The 17,666-nt window shown below is 39.8% G+C and overlaps 1 protein-coding gene across 1 annotated transcript in view; it reads right to left on the bottom strand.

Moving 5' to 3' along the window:
• Positions 1-3,783: 3,783 nt before the first annotated feature.
• Positions 3,784-17,666, bottom strand: part of znrf2b (zinc and ring finger 2b) — a 52,899-nt gene continuing 39,016 nt past the window's right edge. Inside the window, exons 3-5 of the mRNA XM_074683696.1 lie at positions 8,286-8,391; positions 7,352-7,423; positions 3,784-5,003 (exon numbers count right to left, since the gene is read on the bottom strand). Coding sequence (XP_074539797.1) covers positions 7,366-7,423; positions 8,286-8,391 — 164 coding nt within the window. The 3' untranslated portion in view covers positions 3,784-5,003; positions 7,352-7,365. The remainder of the gene's footprint in view (positions 5,004-7,351; positions 7,424-8,285; positions 8,392-17,666) is intronic.

The raw sequence follows: 17,666 nt of genomic DNA, 5'->3' as shown, positions 1-17,666 counted from the left end.
TGTATAAGAGAGTTTGGGTTGGCTGTTTAGGCTTAGTAAACAAAAACCTGTGTTTCTCTGTCCCTCAATGACCTCATCAGTCCGTAGACACAGCTGTGTGGTTACCATGGTGATCATCATGATGATGTCACACTGAGTGTGATCTGTCAGTTACACTTTGGAACTCCTTTGTATCCACTGATCTACAGCTGGATTTTTGGGCTAGACATAGGTCCGAACAAACTGCATTTATGCTGAAACCCTAAGGGCTAGAAGAAAAACAAAAACATTGTGAGAATCTGGAGACTCTGATGAACAAGATAATGTGCCTCCCACGATTGTAGGATTAAAATAGACCGCACGAGGGCGATTTGCAAATGTAGTTAGGAATGAAGTTGATGAGAAATATAGGTCAGATTTTAACATTACTTCAGATTACAGGGATGTGACAGTTTCACTCACACTGAGGCGTTTTTTGGCAAAACAGTACATTTCTGGGGTAAAATACTCAGTTTGTAAGTAGCAGGAGAGTTCAGGGAACGTCAAAATGTAGTTTTTATTTCTCTGCTGTGAAGATTTTGGAAGTTATGACAATTCATTGGAGAATGCTGCAACCTGTCATCAACCGCCTCTCTCACTCTACTTTCAGACATTCCGCACTGGAGGAGCTGAGGTGTCAGGGCAAAAACCAAAAAGTTTATGTTGCTTCAACAGTAAAATCTCAAAAACTGTAATAGATATCAAAAAAGTAAAGTCATACTCATAGAGCTGAAAGATCAGTGAACATTTTAGTGCAAAAATGATGCCTGTAAGTGGAAGTATGCCAAAGTCATAGCATCTCATAGTTAGTGGAAATTTTGGGCAGTGAGAGGGAGAGATTCCTAGGTTCCCCATTCATTCTCTATGAGGGATTTTTCACCGTTTTTGGCCAATAAGTCGGCCAAAATTTGGCGAATCGGTGAAAAAAATAATAGCACACCATTCCCGGCCGAGCCACACATTGTGATATATAATTTGTGTGGGTTTTCTCAAAGCCCTTGGAGGAGTAGCGAGCCAAAGTTTTGTCCGGAAGATGAAGAAGTTGAAAAAAGAGGCGAACGGAAGAGCATTAGGGGCTCGTGGCTTCGCCACGAGCCCCTCTCCTGCATAGCTTGCTATGCAGGAGAGGGGCTCGTTCGAAGCCCGAGCCCCTAATAAATTTTTTTGACACAGAAGAACATATGCTGTGAATGCATTACTGCATTCACAGCAACTATTACAATACAATGTTACTCAAGATTATGAGGTAGTGATTTACACATTTAGTATGTGTTCTTTGGTTTCGTTTTCTTTTTAAAAAAATGTGTTTATCTGTTTTGATTGTTTCAGTTTGCTTTGTTTTATGTTTTGATTCCTTGAATGTTTACAGTTGAAGGCATATTTACTTTATATACACTGTTAGAAAAAAAAGGACCCCACAGGCACCTCAAACACAAGTCAGCCTTTAGATGTCCTGCATGAAAGTGTGTGTGTGTGTGTGTGTGTGCGTGCGTGTGTGTGTGTGTGTGTGTGTGTGTGTGTGTGTGTGTGTGTGTGTGTGTGTGTGTGTGTGTGTGTGTGTGTTCTGTTTTATGCCCCAAATGTTAGAAAATCTGCCTTTAGACGTCAGAGCAGCACACAGCGCCCTCTGTGTGTTGAGCACTAATCTAGTAACCTAAACTGATAAAAAACTTAAAGTAGACAGGTCTGGGTGAGAGTGAGCTCCTCTCTTTGGTTTTCTCTTTCTGTTCATTGTCAGTCATTTTCAGTTCATAGAGGATCTCTGGAGCATGATTCAGCTTTTCATTTGTTTTGCCACAAATAATGAATTGTATGGCTGTAGCACCCTCGTGTGGCTAAACAGAGTATGACAGGGTCCAGGAATCGATGTGAATTTACTGGCATCACCTCTTCCATTCTGTGTGCACATTCTGTTTACAGGTTTGTTATAGGTCTGTGTGCGACTGATGTAGGTCATCATGTCCAACATCTGACCAAGAATCTGTGAACACACATTTTTTCCTTTTATTTTTTAAAGACCATTTATTTTGTTTAATTTATTTAATCCCCTATTTTTCTTTTTCATCATTGAGTCTTTGGGGCATAAAGTTAGCTGATGTAATTACAATAGAGCTAAACATGGTAACGTTGGGTTACAGTCAATATAAGAGTTAAACTTCTGCATTTGCCCTGTGGAAGTCTATACCTGATGCAGTGTAACAAGCTAGGCTGTTGTAAAGTGCTCATCAATATCAACTAGTGATGTCGTGAATCAGAAGCACAAACTTCCATTAGTTAGGAGACAATTCCTGACATTTTCCCTTTCGCTGCTGAGCTCTGCTTAAAGCAGACTTTTTTTGATTGACAGCATTGCAGCCATGCACTTCTTCCTGCAAGTGGAGGAAGGAAGGATGAGACTTTGGAGCTTTGGGACGCAGCCATTGTCCCATCCAGTCTGCTACACTCATTGTGTTTACTATGAGCTTAGTCAGACCGAGAATGGACTGAGCAGAGCTCAATCAAGACACGCTGATAACATGATTGCTATTGGACTGGGTGAATTCAGCAGGTCACTGAAAAGAAGTGCCATGGAGGAAAACTCAAACACTAAGCTGACAGCACAATGCGAGCAGCTTGTACCCAAAAAGAATTCAGCATCAGTTGTTTGGACACACTTTGGCTACAATTAGGATGACACGACCAAAAAGTAGTGAAATACCGTTTACATAGGGTAAAAGTTATTTTTTACATTAACAAGAAATACAAGTTTTTTATTTTCTCCTTTAAGGAGATTTCTTTTCTACATAACATTTCCATTCTGGTTGATGTTCATTTTCTATTCCATTGTTCCAATAAATAACCCTTAATAGTTCATCAGTGCATGTTCATTTTGGTTACTTGTTTCTAAATTATACAAATATTTTCAGAATAAACTGAGCTGAGATAATCGTGCATTAAACAAAATAGAGATAAAAGGTTCCATTAATCCTGATATTGATTTTTTCCATAAATGCCCAGCCATAATCTGGTGTGATCCTGGCATAATGCTGTCCAGCTTCTTTTTCTGTGTATGTGTGGAGCTCAGGCTTAGGTGAATTACTGCCACCTTCTGGGATGAGTTTGTATTACAACTACAATACAACAATGCAACAGTAAATAACGCAAAAAAAGAAAAGAAACGCTAGTAAATCTTTTCACTTCTAGTTGGTAGAGGTGAAAGCTCTTTGAAAAAATTCCAAATAAACTAATTTTAGAAGTTCCACTTCCTGTAAACTAAAAACCAGTACAGTACACTACAAAAAAGAACATTCATACTACATATACTACAGTCACATGCAGTAGGCCGTTTGGAAAACAGTCATATTAAGAAGTTTTCCTGAATCAGAGTGACATCTTGGTATTTTCAAAATCCTGAAAAATGTATCTTTTTGACCCAAACTACATTTTAGCAAATCAGCACCATGCACTGCTTGTACAGTAGGTCGTAAAACAGGAGAGTGACTTTTCAGAGACTTCATCCATGTGTTTAACAGCCTCTTGTGTTAACATTTATCTGGTGGATCCCTTTTTGAAGCTGCATTTCTTTCATTGGAATTGTATTCATGTTCTGTTCTATTTTTAATTTTCTTTTTTTCTTGAGAGTTTAGGACGTACAGAAACAGATTTACAGACACTGTTAATCTCAGAGAAACACCCTCAGAGCTGCCCGTAGGTTTACGTCTACGATGAAAGAAGCGACACAGAAACAATCAGCTGAAATCTTTTTACTTCTCTGTATTACAAAAGAAAAAGAAACAGCAAATGTGAATTTTAAAGACTACTTCCTCTCTCCTCAGGGTTTGGAACCAGCTCCATCATCTCTTGAAGCAACTGCAGAATGATTGATGCTATCATTAAAACACAGTCTATTCAGATTACATCTGCCTCTGACAGACAGTACAAAACAACAGAGGCTGTTAAACAGAACAGCAAACCTGACAAAACAAAGAAAATAGTTCTCTCATCTCATCTCATGTTAGGTGGAAATGTTGCTTGTGAATATTTCATGTTATAAAATCATATTTTTCATGTTGTGATTCACTTTTTGTTATTGCTTAACATCCATTGCTGAACACCTGTTACATCTTCATTTAGTTATCAGAGAAATGTTATGAGCAAATATTAAAGAAACCTTGAAAACGCGTCATTTGGAGGAGAAACTTCTTCTGGTGGGACATGAAAATGTTTGTTTGAATCTGCAGGGATCCTCTCAGCGTGTGGTGGCAGGGTGTGTGTCAGAGGACCTTTCCTCTGTGAAATATGATTAAAAAGCACTGAAGATGATTTCTGTGTGTCTGAGTGTGTGTGTGTTTGTGTGTTTTCACAGTTGATTGGCACCATTGTTGCAGCTTCAGTCCTGCAAACGTGCGAGCTGCGTGTGCAGTCGGATACTCCTGCTGCACTCGTCTCTGGCTTGTTTCTCCTGCACTGGTTGAATGGCAGTAGTGGTTTGATGGTCCTGCAGGTCGGCTTTGTGGATCGGCTGGCTCTGCTGACAGTCTGGACTTTGTGTGCCCCCCTCTGATGTGGACGGGCATCACAACAACAACTACACTAATAACAACAAGGCACTGGTAGACACGGATGCTGCAGGAAGAGGCCGGGGCAGGGGGAGAAGGGGGAGGAGTCTTCCACACATCGCCTCCTCTACCCCAGCTCCAGGACCACGCCCACCTCCTCCAGTGTCCAGGTGTACAATCAGCTGATTTCTGCTGTTCAGAGGCCCCGCCCACCAGCATCTCCTGTGTGGCTCTGTGAGGTGGAGATCAGTCCGTGCAGTCTGAGACTGATCGTCGATGTGCAACTCAAATAAAAACACAGAAGTCTGTTTCCCTGAAGATTGCTTGAATGAGATTTGGCACACTGTGGTTCTACATTATTGGGTTAAACTGATCACAGTGGTCACAGTGTCCAGCCATCTCCTGGATCCACACACCGGAGTGTAGATCAGCCTCATTCCAGAGAACCTGCAGAGGACAAAGAGGGTTCACTTTGTGATCCAAACTTTCTCAGACAGATTCCAAAAATTTAAACAAAGTGTACTCAAGATTAGGGGAGGGCTAGAGGAGATGAGGAGCCTTGATGATATGAAATGACTGTTAAAGTATTTAATTCAACCTTCAGGGTTTGATAATCAGTCTTTTTTTTATTTGTATAGCGCTAAATACATAACAAGCATTATCTTAAGACACTTCACAAAAACATTGACAGGTCTAGACCCGTAAATGTTAATAAAACTTTAATAACAGAAACTCAACATCAAGACAAGATAAGGAGTCTTATCTTATCTTAATCCACCATGAGTACAGGACTTTGCAGCATTTAGCAAGTTAAAATGGCAAAGAAAAACTTCCCTTTAACAGGCAGAAACCTTGGACAGAACCAGACTCAAATTAGACAGACATCTGTCTGATAACTGCTCAGGACTGCAGCGCTTCTCACAGAAAGTCTCACCCCACCTCCCACAGTTTCTCTTTCCTGTCAGTGTTCACTCCTTCAACCGTTTTGACTCGTTCCAAGCATAAGCCAGAACTTTGGAAGAAACTGAGCCTTGGCCCTCGTTTTCCCACTTGGTTTCAGATCACCCGTCACTACTTTCTGAAGAGTTTGAGTGTTACTTCTCGACTCCAAAGGATCAGCTACTGGGGATGATTTCAAATGATGGTGGCATTCAAAGTATGTTTGAGTTCTGTTCAAGCAACCACTGTTACTGTTTTTGTTTGTATCCTATACTTTGACTGTTTTTATTAGAAGCACATTTTATAAAGACGTCCAATAACCTTTGATATTCTGAGTCGGTCTCTGAATATTTTACAAGCATAAGAAGAAGAAGTTGATAAATCAGCTTGTAGATGCTTTGGCTGATGACTTTGTGTCATCTGATACACTATATGTGGGCATTTCTTTAAAATTGTATGTTATTTGTCTGTTTAAAAGGCCAGGAGGTTTTCCGACTTCAAAATATAATTTAAATAAAGTCAGTCAATCTTTATTTTATAACCCAAATAATAAAAACTGTCATCTCCAGACACTTCACTAACAGATTAGGTTTGGACCTAGCTCTGTTAAATTATTTATAAAGATCAAATTTCAAGACAGGATAAGATCCAGTCATGTTTAAATATCTCATGTCTTTGGTGGATTTTACATCAGTTCATTTTCATCAGTCTTCAGGTGTATTTTTCTTTCTTTCTTTGTCTTTTTTGTTTGTAATGAACTTAGTGAAGTTGTAGATTTAACCTTTAAATAATTCAAGGCCCATTTCTAAGACCAGTCTGGACCATGGTTTGCGTTTTTGTTACATTGTATACATTTGGTTTGGTCTGTAACAGTTCCACACTCTCATTATTGCAAACAGACTAACAGACCTTGCGTGACCTGACATCATCATCAATTAGGCATGTCCCGATATTACATTATCACTTCCCATACGATACAGATACTGCAGCATTGAGTATTGGCCTATACCGATATTAATCTGATACAATATCAGCATTAAACATGCATACTTTTATTACTTATTTTGTAGTGTGTCTGTCATGTTAGAAAAGACTTGATTAAGTGATCTTACTCAAACAAAGAACAGTAATCAGCAACAGTAGGTATGAGGAAAAACTGACCCATTTATTATTAACCAATGGGGAACAGAAATTTGAACATTAAACATAAGAATATACAAGTAATTGAATAAAATAAAGAATAAATTGATAGACCCAGAAAATAACCAGAATAAATCAAATAAAAACAGCAGAGGCGGGGTTTGGAATGGACTGCTTATGTCGGAGATTTTAGATGCATTCCAATACGATACTGATATTTGTTTTTTTGCTGATATCGGACCGATATCCGATATCAATATCGGACTGGGACACCTCTATTATCAAATACGTGCTTTTTTCAAGATGGCCGCCTTCTACAGTTGAATGCCCATTAGTTTAACAGTTTAATGGTGATGCAAGCCTGAAATTTGGCACAGAAACTGTCTGATGAAAACTCTTTGGATAAAAGGTGTTCGCCCTCAAACAGTTTCATCAGCACCACTAATTGAAATCATCATTAAATGGACAAAGGTTAAATAACAAAACTAAAGTGAAGGCTGCTTTGTAGTTGAGTTTTAATAAAGCTACAGATGTTTTCTATTCTGTTCTTTTTTATGAAAACTAAATTTTGTTTAGTAAAATTAAAAAACAATAATCACATTTTATGGCTAATTTGAATCATATCCGCTCTATCCACAGACTAATTAACAGGAACAGATGTAAAATACCCTTCAGGAGAAAGATGACAGAAAACATCACCTTTCTTCTTGTTTTACCTGTGCAAAAAGCTTTAATCTGATGGATGCTCTGGACAGGATCTGTTCACCTCAAACCACTCGTCGATACATCTGAAACAACATGAGGCAGAATGAGACATGATAACAGCACAACATGAGACTAAATGATCATAACAACGCATATGAACGCTTCTAGGCTGCTTGTTTTAGTGAATCTGGTGACACCAGGTGGTGAAACCTGATCATTACAAGAGTGAATGTCTTTTGAATCATTTCATTATTTTAAAATGAAGCAGAAACCCACTGAAACCCATCGCTGAAACCCACCACTGAAACCCACCACTGAAACCCTGTGAATGTGTTTTATTCAGATGAACAGAGAGGTGTGGGAGCTCCTGATCATCTCCCACACACGGTGAAGACACAAACCACACAGAGTCAGGGTCTGTGACATCTACTGGAGCTCTGGGGATTTTACTGCCCTCTCTGCATGAACTGGATTTGGATTTACTTCACTGATGCTGGCAGCTACCTGAGGTTGACCTCTGACCTGTTAGCTTGGCCCTGCTCGGCTCAACACGAGAGTTTCTGCCTAAACAACCAGTGCTCTGTTTCAGCTGCAGAGAGCTTTTTTCACAGGAAGTCTCACAAACACATCATGCTGTGAAAGTGGAATTAACTCTAGAGAAAGATTCACAGAAATGGTTGAACGAGAAATGCAAACAGTGTCATGTGAGTGTTTCCTGATTGCTGAGAAATCAAGTGTGCTCACTGATGCTACTCTGCTCTGAGGCTCCAAATAAACCTGAGACATATTTAACACAGGCTGCTGGTTTCTCTCTCCATCACTTGTGAATTATTCTAAAAATTACAAAATCCAAATGCAGAGATGAACAAACCTAAAGGAGCTGAAACTGAAGTTTATCTGCCACGCTAAAGGAATGAGTGCTGAACTGCAGAGGGAGCTTCTTACCCTTTATGATAGATGCAGAGGCAGGGCAGACGAGCGATGGTGTCCCCCTGTGCCAGATCCTCCAGGCAGATTGCACATTCTCCAGCATCCTTAGTCAGGACATCCTCTACCAGGACGGAGAGACAGAGAAAAACAACACCATCAGTAAAGATTACAGGCTGTGATATCGCTGCAAAACAAGCTCCATCTCTGTCAGTACAACTGTGCTTTATACAACTAACCCCTTCTTAAACACCAGAGAGAGGAAAAAGATGTCTTGAGCTGTAAACCACATAAAAAAGCACACAACCCCCTCTTTTAACAAATGTGAATATTAAAGCCAAAAGTTTAATTTTTCACCAAAAACACATCAGAAACAATGTTTTAGTCACTGCGGTTTGTTCTCTCAGCTAGCATCTTGAATAGGGGTGTAAGGGTACATGTATCCGTGCCGAACCGCTCCATAAGGCCGTTCGGTTCGGTACAGTGCTGTATTCAAACGAGTACAGTAAAGCTGCGTTTCCACCAAGCAGTCCGGTTTGGTTCAGAACGGTTTGGGATGGTTTAGTACAGTTAAGCCTGATCCCGTTTGCGTTCCCACAGCAAACGGTGCCCTCTCGTGGTAGGCGGCATGTAAGCCGCAGCTGTTAAACAATGGCGTGACACCGTATCAGCTTACCCCGCTATTAAGTCCAACAAAGAAGAAAAACGCGACACAGTAAACAAAAAGCACAGATGGAAGACATGCAGCATTTCGTCCTCTCTGTGATTAGCATGTAGCTCTCTGTTACAAAGAACAGTCAAGCTTCGTTTCAGAGAAGTCTGTGTGCTGCCAGGAGAAATAAGGCCCCTGTCGCACGGTAAGTGAAGATTCTTTTGACCAATCAACGGTCTGCAGTGTTTTGTCTATCCACCTTCTGAGAGCGGATCGGTTTAGTCTGGCACCCATACGAAAGGGTCCCAAAAAAGTGGGACGGCTCGTCTCGGTTTTTAGGGATCCGTCCCGGGATAAGTCAAGGGAAACGTCGCAAAATCCGCGTTGTACCAAGACAAACTGAACCGGTCTGCTTGGTGGAAACTTGGCTAAACTTGGTTTACGTTAGCCACTGCACATGGCTCTTAAAAAATGAGTACTCGTCTACGATAGGCTGAGCAGGGCAGGCGTTTCAATGTTCATGAGGAAAGTGGTCTGTGATTCATGCTTTGCGATCATGTGCATATCATGTGGACGTGACGTCTCACGGTGAGCCAATCAGAAGATGAATATCAAAGAGCTTCCATAGCCACAGGAGCTTATTTCTGAATTGTGCATCATGGCTGCTGCTAACGACCAACCGGAGCTTGAAGAGCCTCCTCCCTCGCTGTATAATGGCAAGTTTTTTGGTTTAATAAACATGCTGAACAAGTAAATGGTTGTGCGATGTTCTATACTGTACCGAAAATGTACCGAACCGTGACCCTAAAACCAAGGTACATACCGAACCGTGATTTTTGTGTTCCGTTACACCCCTAATCTTGAATACTCACTGATACAAGGGGACAATACACCTTTCTCCCCATTCGATTCTTTTATGAATTTTGTGGTGGCGATTCGATTTGAATTCTCTGCTAGTCCTGTTTTTTGCAATTTTCCAGTTCCAGAAAAAGTTGAATGATGATGATGATGATGATGATGTCTACAGACATTTGGAGCCGTATTTACCCCCAAAAATGCACATCACATGTGAGTCAGTTTGTAGGATTAAATCAAGGAATCTGACACTACGATACATCGATTTTTCTCCCACCCCTAATACAAATACTACTACTACTTTAGATACAAAAAATTTCTATGAACATAATGACGGATCATTTTCAACAAAGACAGCCTAGTCACAGTGCACAGTTACTCTCAACAAATGTGCCAAATAAAACTAACACCTGTCAGAGTTTAAGGAATTTTTAAAATAAACTGAAGTGCAAAATAAAACAGTTAAACAGTTAACTCCCCCTGGTTCATTCATACTGTCTGAACAGAACCTGGCGAACATTTGCCGTGGTGTCAAGCTGCGGCAATGTAGCGCCAACTACTGGCGAGGAATTTAGGGGCCGTTTACACGTCAACGGTTTTGGGATGAAACTCAAAACCACATTGCCATGTTAACAGCAAGCCGAGGTTTTCACGCTCCTGTCTTTCAAGCGCATCCAACAGTCCAACAGTTCCATCATTACGATCGTTGTGGTCTACCGGGTTGTGCTTGAGCTGATTGTCTTTAACAAAATGTGCATCTGTTGCTCCACTTCTGCTCTTAGCATCCACCAATTCACCAGATGATTGACTCAACTCTACTTCAGAGAAGATTTACCAAAAGCTGCTTCTGGACAAGATGGTTTTAGCGCCACCTAGAGGCATGGCATGCTTACTACAGCGTTCTCAGTCCCTCAAACACAGATTTTTTTGCAGCGTTTTAGTGTTTTGGGGATGAAACACTGTTGTGTAAACAGGGCACTTATGGACCTGGATCTGTTAGGCTCATACTCCTTTGGTTCTGTTAACGTAGAGGGAAACTAAAAACACGTTTCCTCCGTGGTGTTTCCTGTAGGGAGCTTTTCTGAGCAGTCTTTTGGTTCATAATATAAATACACTCAGTCTGGGTTGAACAAAGAAATCTTTACCTCAGCCAACCTCTGTCACAGACAGTCTGAGTGTGAGTGTGTGTGTGTGTGCGTCTGTCTACACTCAGTGGTTTTTATCTCTTCCTGCTTTGCGTCGTAGTGGTCAGAGTCTACAGTGGAAATCAGCGTGCGAACCATTAAAGCCATCACCTGCAGCAAAACACACAGAGTCATTAGAGCTGGCCTTACGTAACAGTGGATTAACCCACATAGGCCTGGAAAAGCCAGTTATTATGGGCTGCAGCACATGACATCCAGCTCAGCTGAGAGGAAAACATCTTTAGTGTACTGACAGTGCAGCTCAGCCACACACTCATTCATACAGTCTGATACACACACACACTATAACACACACACAGAGGGTGGTATCACAGATGTTAGCTTTAATGGAAGCATTAGTTGTGGATGCCTACATTATGGACCTACATGCAGTGTGCTGGGCTGTTCACCCTCAGAGAAACGTGTGTTGATGCGTTAACGGTCAAACTTGGTTAATAGTTCCAGTGCCTTTGCTAATTCACAGTGATTGAGAAACAAACTGTCACATGATGTGAGTCGAAACTATATTTATGCTTTACATCAGATGGACAGAGAGCCTGATTTAAATGTCTTCCTTTACATCTTCAGTCACTGCCTTTGACTGGTAGATAATGGGTGAGATTAAATCTGAATTAAATCACATTCTGCTTCTTGAATGTTTAACAGTTTTGACTTTTTTTCAAAGTCTAGTGTGAGATAGTTTCAACCAAGACGTGACTGTGCTCCAACCAAAAGCAAAGCAAATAATTACTTAGTTTAACACACTCATTGTACAAATATTACAACTTTTTTACCTGAAACATGATCATACCATGGCTGTTTCCAAACCTACTACTGTATACTACCTACAGCTTTTGCTTGTAGTATGCAGTATGACTGTTCTGTTGGGTCTGTTTTTTAGTATACTACTCTGGTTTTCAGTCTCGGAAGGTGAAGCTACAGATGATTTGTTTTTTTTGCCTTTAATATAAAAATACGCAAGACAAGCTATGGGCAGATCTCGGCATTTAGTTATTTTTTTAATCATATCAAACAGAATCACCATTCTTGATTCCTAATCTTACACCAAAAGTTATATCATTGACAAAAAACAAATCAGGATTTTTAGTTTTACAGCTGATGATAAAAACACTTCCATATAATCCACGTATGATAAAAAAGGGTAATTCATGTTTTAAACAGACTTTAATGTATTTGTAGAAGTGAACACCTCTTTTACAACCAGAAGTGACAAGATTTACAGATGTTTCTTTCTCATCGCTTCACTTCTATTTTGTGGATTGCCTAATGTTAATGTTGTTGTGTTGTAATTATAATGCTGACTCATTCCACTAGATGGCAGTAATTCACCAAAACCTGCCACCGCATACTGAGAAATTTTCCTGGACCAGAAGGACATCCTGAAATTCATGAATTTCCTTTCGGAGATGAATAAAGTATATCTTATCTTTATCTTTATCTTTATCCAGGGATTTTTAGTATGATGCAGATTTTGCAAGTTTTCACATACTGATTACTGCGTGCTAAATTTCAGCCAAGATAGTCGGCACTTCTAGTGTAGTAGGCGGTTTGAAAAACAGTCTATCTCTACTATCTACAAGATGTAAGACTTCAGTTTCCCGCCAAAGGTCCCCTGCTGATAAAGGCTCTTAAAAGAGGGGGTATCATGCTTTTTTAAGTCTTTCAGTAAGTCTGGTTAAGATCAGGAGCTAATTTTATAACCAAACACTTTGACCAGTTTGCAGATGGATTCAGGGATTCCTACAACATCTGAATATGTAGAGGTTTGAAAATCTGCACATGCTCAGTTTGAACATCCAGCACTGGTACTTTAGATGATACTTTAGATCCATGTGTGTTAAGTGGAAAAGCAGACACCCCCTCTTAAAGGGTTCGCAACATGTCATCTCTTGAACAAGGTTTACACTTCTGTTTTGAAACCTTTGTGACCGCCCTCATTAAAGTCAAACACTTCCTGTCAGCGCTGCTCTCTGTTAGTAGTTGTCTGTTAGTTGGTGCAGCTGATAGTGAGGCACCACGCAGGAGGAAGTGCATCAAAGAGCAGCGGTTTACTGCAGCAGGTTGACCTCTGAACCCGAGCTTCTTATCACGTCTCGTCTCGCTGAGCGTCGAATGAACAACTGGGCTCTGACAGTGTCATCAGTCTGTTTCAGAGCTAGTCATAAATCTGAAACCAGGTCATGAAAAATCTCAGGCTCTGTGATGCAGCTCGAGGACGCCACACATGCAGGGCGAGCTGTGATGTCATGCACACATGACAGCTGCTGTGTGTGCGCCTGTGTCATGAACCAGTGGAGGATATATTTAGAGGCCAGAGGTTTATGAGTGTGTGTACTGTATGTGTGTCAGGATAGACAGTATTAGGGAAGGCCCTGGAAATTTTACACTGACCTTCAGTGGTTTGATTCTCATCCTATGTCTTTATTCTCATCAGATTACATCAAGATGAGAAGTCTTCAAGTTAAAGTTCATACAAACATCAGCTAAACATACTTCATACATGTTCCCTCAGACGTCTGACAGACACATTTTTCAGCAAATTATTAATTTTTTGAAGCACAAAAGAAGACAAATTAACAGTGTCTCTCAGACTAAGGATCACCCACCATAAATGAATACATAAATAAATAAAGCAAACACACTCAACAGCCCGTGAACAACAGCTAAATAGCAAACTGATAGGGGTGGAAGAAAAACTTGATTCACGCAAGTTTGGAGATTTTTTGTTTCACCATTTTTAGATCACAATTTTTTTAAATATTAAAATCCTTCATTTTAGTCTATGTCTATAAACTGGGTTGGCAAAATGTTACCACTTTCCTCCAGCAGAGGGTGAAATGTTTTTCTTCGACTATCTAGTAGCGTAATGTCAGATCTCCTGGATGAATCCTAAAAACTGACTCAATATAGCTCCTGATATATTCTGTAGACATCTTTATCATCATCATCATCATCATCATCATCATCATCATCATCATCATCATCATCATCATTCAACTTGTGTTAAAAAAAGCGAAATGTAAAAAACTGGAGAATTGCAGTTCAGGCATACGTTTGAACCATTTTTTGCAGATTGGAAACACAGTTATAGTTGGTGTTGTAGCTCTATTTTGTGTTAACCAAGTTTTTCCAGGGGGTGCAACAAAAATTCCCCACATGGATAAGTACATACATACTTTAAAACATACAAGCATGGAGACTTAGTAGGAGGAGAGGATACTTCTTCAAGAAGCAGCAAAGTGTGGATAGCATAAGAGTAGCAGGGATAGGTGAGAGTGGAGATGTGAGTTAATAAACTGCCTTATTGCTACATACAAGCTGTGACTGGTTGAATGGGGAGCTACAGCTGATACAGCTGGGCAAATGACTTCAATGTCCTGCATGAACTTATGCAAACTTCATTTTAGATCGAATCACCCCCAAAATTGTAAAAGAATTCAATGTGAGGTTGGGATGGGCACTGAATTAGGAACTTTTATAGGTACTGACTGAATTCTGCCAAAAGTACCGGGTACCGATTCATGTAAAATCAAAAGGTACCATGTTTAGGTACCTAGATGCATCCTTGTGACTGTGAGGGAGTGGAAGAGTAGGTGATTTTTCATGCTGGACATGAACTGAAGAATAAAAATGTTAAACCAAAGAAACTTGAGATTTTATTATCAAACAACTTGATATTTTTTTACCACATAAAAAAAGTACAGAAACTTGGTACCTTTGAGGACTAATACCCATCGGTAGGGATGGGTTCCGAATTAGGTACTTTTATAGGTACCGACTGAATTCTGTCAAAAGTACCGGGTACCGATTCACGTAAAATCAAAAGGTACCATGTTTAGGTACCTAAATGCATCCTTGTGACTGTGAAGGAGTGGAAGCGTAGGCATTTTCTATGCTGGACATGAGCACAGCATTGCAAGGTTATGTATTGAAAAATAAATTTCTAAAATTAAAAAAAAGAAAAAAAAATTATATATATATATATATATATATATATATATATATATATATATATATATATATATATATATATATATAATTATTATTATCATTGTTAAATTAAATTATTATTCAAAAAAATGATATTTTTTACCACATAAGCACAGTACAGAAAATTGGTACCGTTGAGTACCGATACAGATTGCCAGGTACTGGGCATCGGTACCGAATCATTTCAAATGTGAAAGGTACCCATCCCTACCGATGGCAGGTACCAGGCATCAGTACTGTATCGTTTCAATGTGACAGATACCCATCCCTAAAAAAGAAGAAAAGCCTTTGGTCCCGGCCCCACAAACTGACGTTTTATAGACTCACAACACATGTTACAGTTGAGTCCACAATGCTCACTGTGGCTGAATCATCTTTGCTGTTGAACTTTCTCCTGGCCAGTGTTGCAGGTTTCCTCTTCCTCATTTGACTTATTCTTTTTACTGTTGCCTCCCTGTCTGATGCCACAGATACATAATGACTCTGTCTGGTGGCCCGTTAATGGAGTAACGTTAGCTTGACCGTTTTCTTTGTGGGGAGGAGGTTAAGGTTTTTTGTGAATACTGGTGAACTTCTCTCCTTTTTTGTAAATGTCCCATTGATTTTAAAAAAAAGGAAAAAAGAAAACCCAGACCACTTAAAAATACTGCATTACGTGTCACATTCAGAGGCTGCTCTACAAAACACCATCAGTATCAACTAATCCCATTTACACACAGCTGGCACAGCTCCAGTGGCAGAGTGGGGTTAAGTGTCTTGCTCAAGGACACTTTGGCATATAGGACTAAGGTTTGAACCCTCAACCCCTTGGATTAAGACACGACTGCCTCTAACACTGAGCCAACTCAATCTGTCTGAATAAACAACACAAGACAGACACAGCTCATCCTTTCTGTCTAGATACATGATGAGAGTCAGAGTGGCACGGTGTGTGGTTCAAGTACATTAATCATCAGTGAGGAGAACAATATATTTTAATGAATCAAAAAGATGTTCTTTTTTTCTTCAAAGAGAGGGTATTCTGCTTCCCCACATTTTAAAGTGTTTAAATTAACCATGCTGGGTGTTCAGACCACACAATGAGGTCATCACACGAGGATTTCTGGTTCATGACTTGTTGGAGGGACAGGCCTCAGACTCCAAGCTCTGCCCCCAACAGGCCTCCAGAGGGCTGGCCAGTCAGACGGAAGGGGGTTTGTGGAGCAGGGAGCCTTAAAGAGACAGCTGCTAAAATGAAGTGTTTCATAAAAGAGGCTGAGGTAAGGCTTTTCTAAAACACCAATGAGAGAGAAATGAGTATATTCTTAAAAAAAACAACAAGTTGAAATCATGTAAAGATACAGTACCAGAGGGACAGAATAAAGAATAATACTTATACTAACATTAGATAGGGGCCTTTAATGTTCTTCTGATCTTGCTGCTGGGAAAGGTAGTGTCAAAAGCTGTTAAAAGACCATGACTATAGTTTTGACCGAGCAATAAATAAGTAAATCATGCATGACAGTTTCATCACTTTAGTCACAAACTGTCATATCCACAATGTAATACTAATCAGATCATTCACTGAGACATTTATCCTGGATAAAAATTTTTATCATGGACTCAGAGGGAAACAAAAGTTTTTATGTGGCCAAGGTTTATTTTAACTAGAACTGGACCAACATGTTTCTTTCCCCTGACAGGACCCGCTTCCCTTCAGGTGATCAGAAAAGCACAGAGAGGACTTCTCTCTTAGAGGAAGTGTCTGAAGCACAGTTTCACTGACTCCTGTCCTTTGCTGACTGTCTCTAGAGAACTGATCCAATCATGACTGTCACATGACTGACAGACAGTAAATCAGAGAGGAAACGCTGCCTGCCAAACAGGAAGTCAGCTGGCTTAAAGAAGGAACCGAAACTGTCCCCAAAATATCCAGCACCAGAACACAAACAGGGAAACTGCCTTCAGAGATGATGACTAAAACATGTTTGTGCATTTTTCAGGCTGGTGTGATTTCTGAAATAAACTGCTGAAGGGTGTCTGCTGCTCTGCGATCATTTTCCTGGATTGTTTCCAGTCATAAAAATACTACCACTGCCGACAGCCATTAAAAGTAGGTCATCCACGCTGAGAGGAAGACCCAGAACAAGGTGATTTAAAAAAATAATCTTCAAACTGATGGAATCAGTTCAAAAAGGACCAAAGTGTCTTCAACAGAACCAAACACATAGTACTTTTTATTCTTCACATCATCAAGCCTTGACAAAAAACAAAGAGCCAACTTCACCCATGAAAACAAGCTGGGACAAAGTCTAGATATGCAGTGTGTCATTCTCCTGACTCTCGCTCATGGAGGAATGTTAGAGACTAACTTTCAAACAGAAGCATTAAAAACGCACGACGATAACTACACGAAAGTCTTAGCTGTAAAAGAGTGATTCTGTAATTAGGGAAACATTTTAGGTTTACACAAAGTTAAAAAATGTGTGCTTTGTTTACTTCATACTCTATTTGTTTGTAAAGTATAAACCAGGAATGTACTAAATAAAAAAAAATGGTGCATTTGGTATTTTTCAAAATAAATCCATATTATACTGAATTTAGAGTTATTCAACATTTCTATGTCAGACTACACTCTCTAAGAAATGTCCCCCATCATGTATATTACAGATAAGACAAAATTTAAAGAATTATGGCTTAAAAATCCCTGTAACACAG

This window comes from Halichoeres trimaculatus, unplaced genomic scaffold, assembly GCF_033239565.1.
Source record: "Halichoeres trimaculatus isolate MK-OKI-2021-1 unplaced genomic scaffold, fHalTri1.1 fHalTri1_scaffold_12, whole genome shotgun sequence".
Taxonomy (NCBI): domain Eukaryota; kingdom Metazoa; phylum Chordata; class Actinopteri; order Labriformes; family Labridae; genus Halichoeres; species Halichoeres trimaculatus.
Note: the sequence above shows the minus strand (reverse complement) of the source record. Positions and strands in the feature narration are given on the sequence as shown.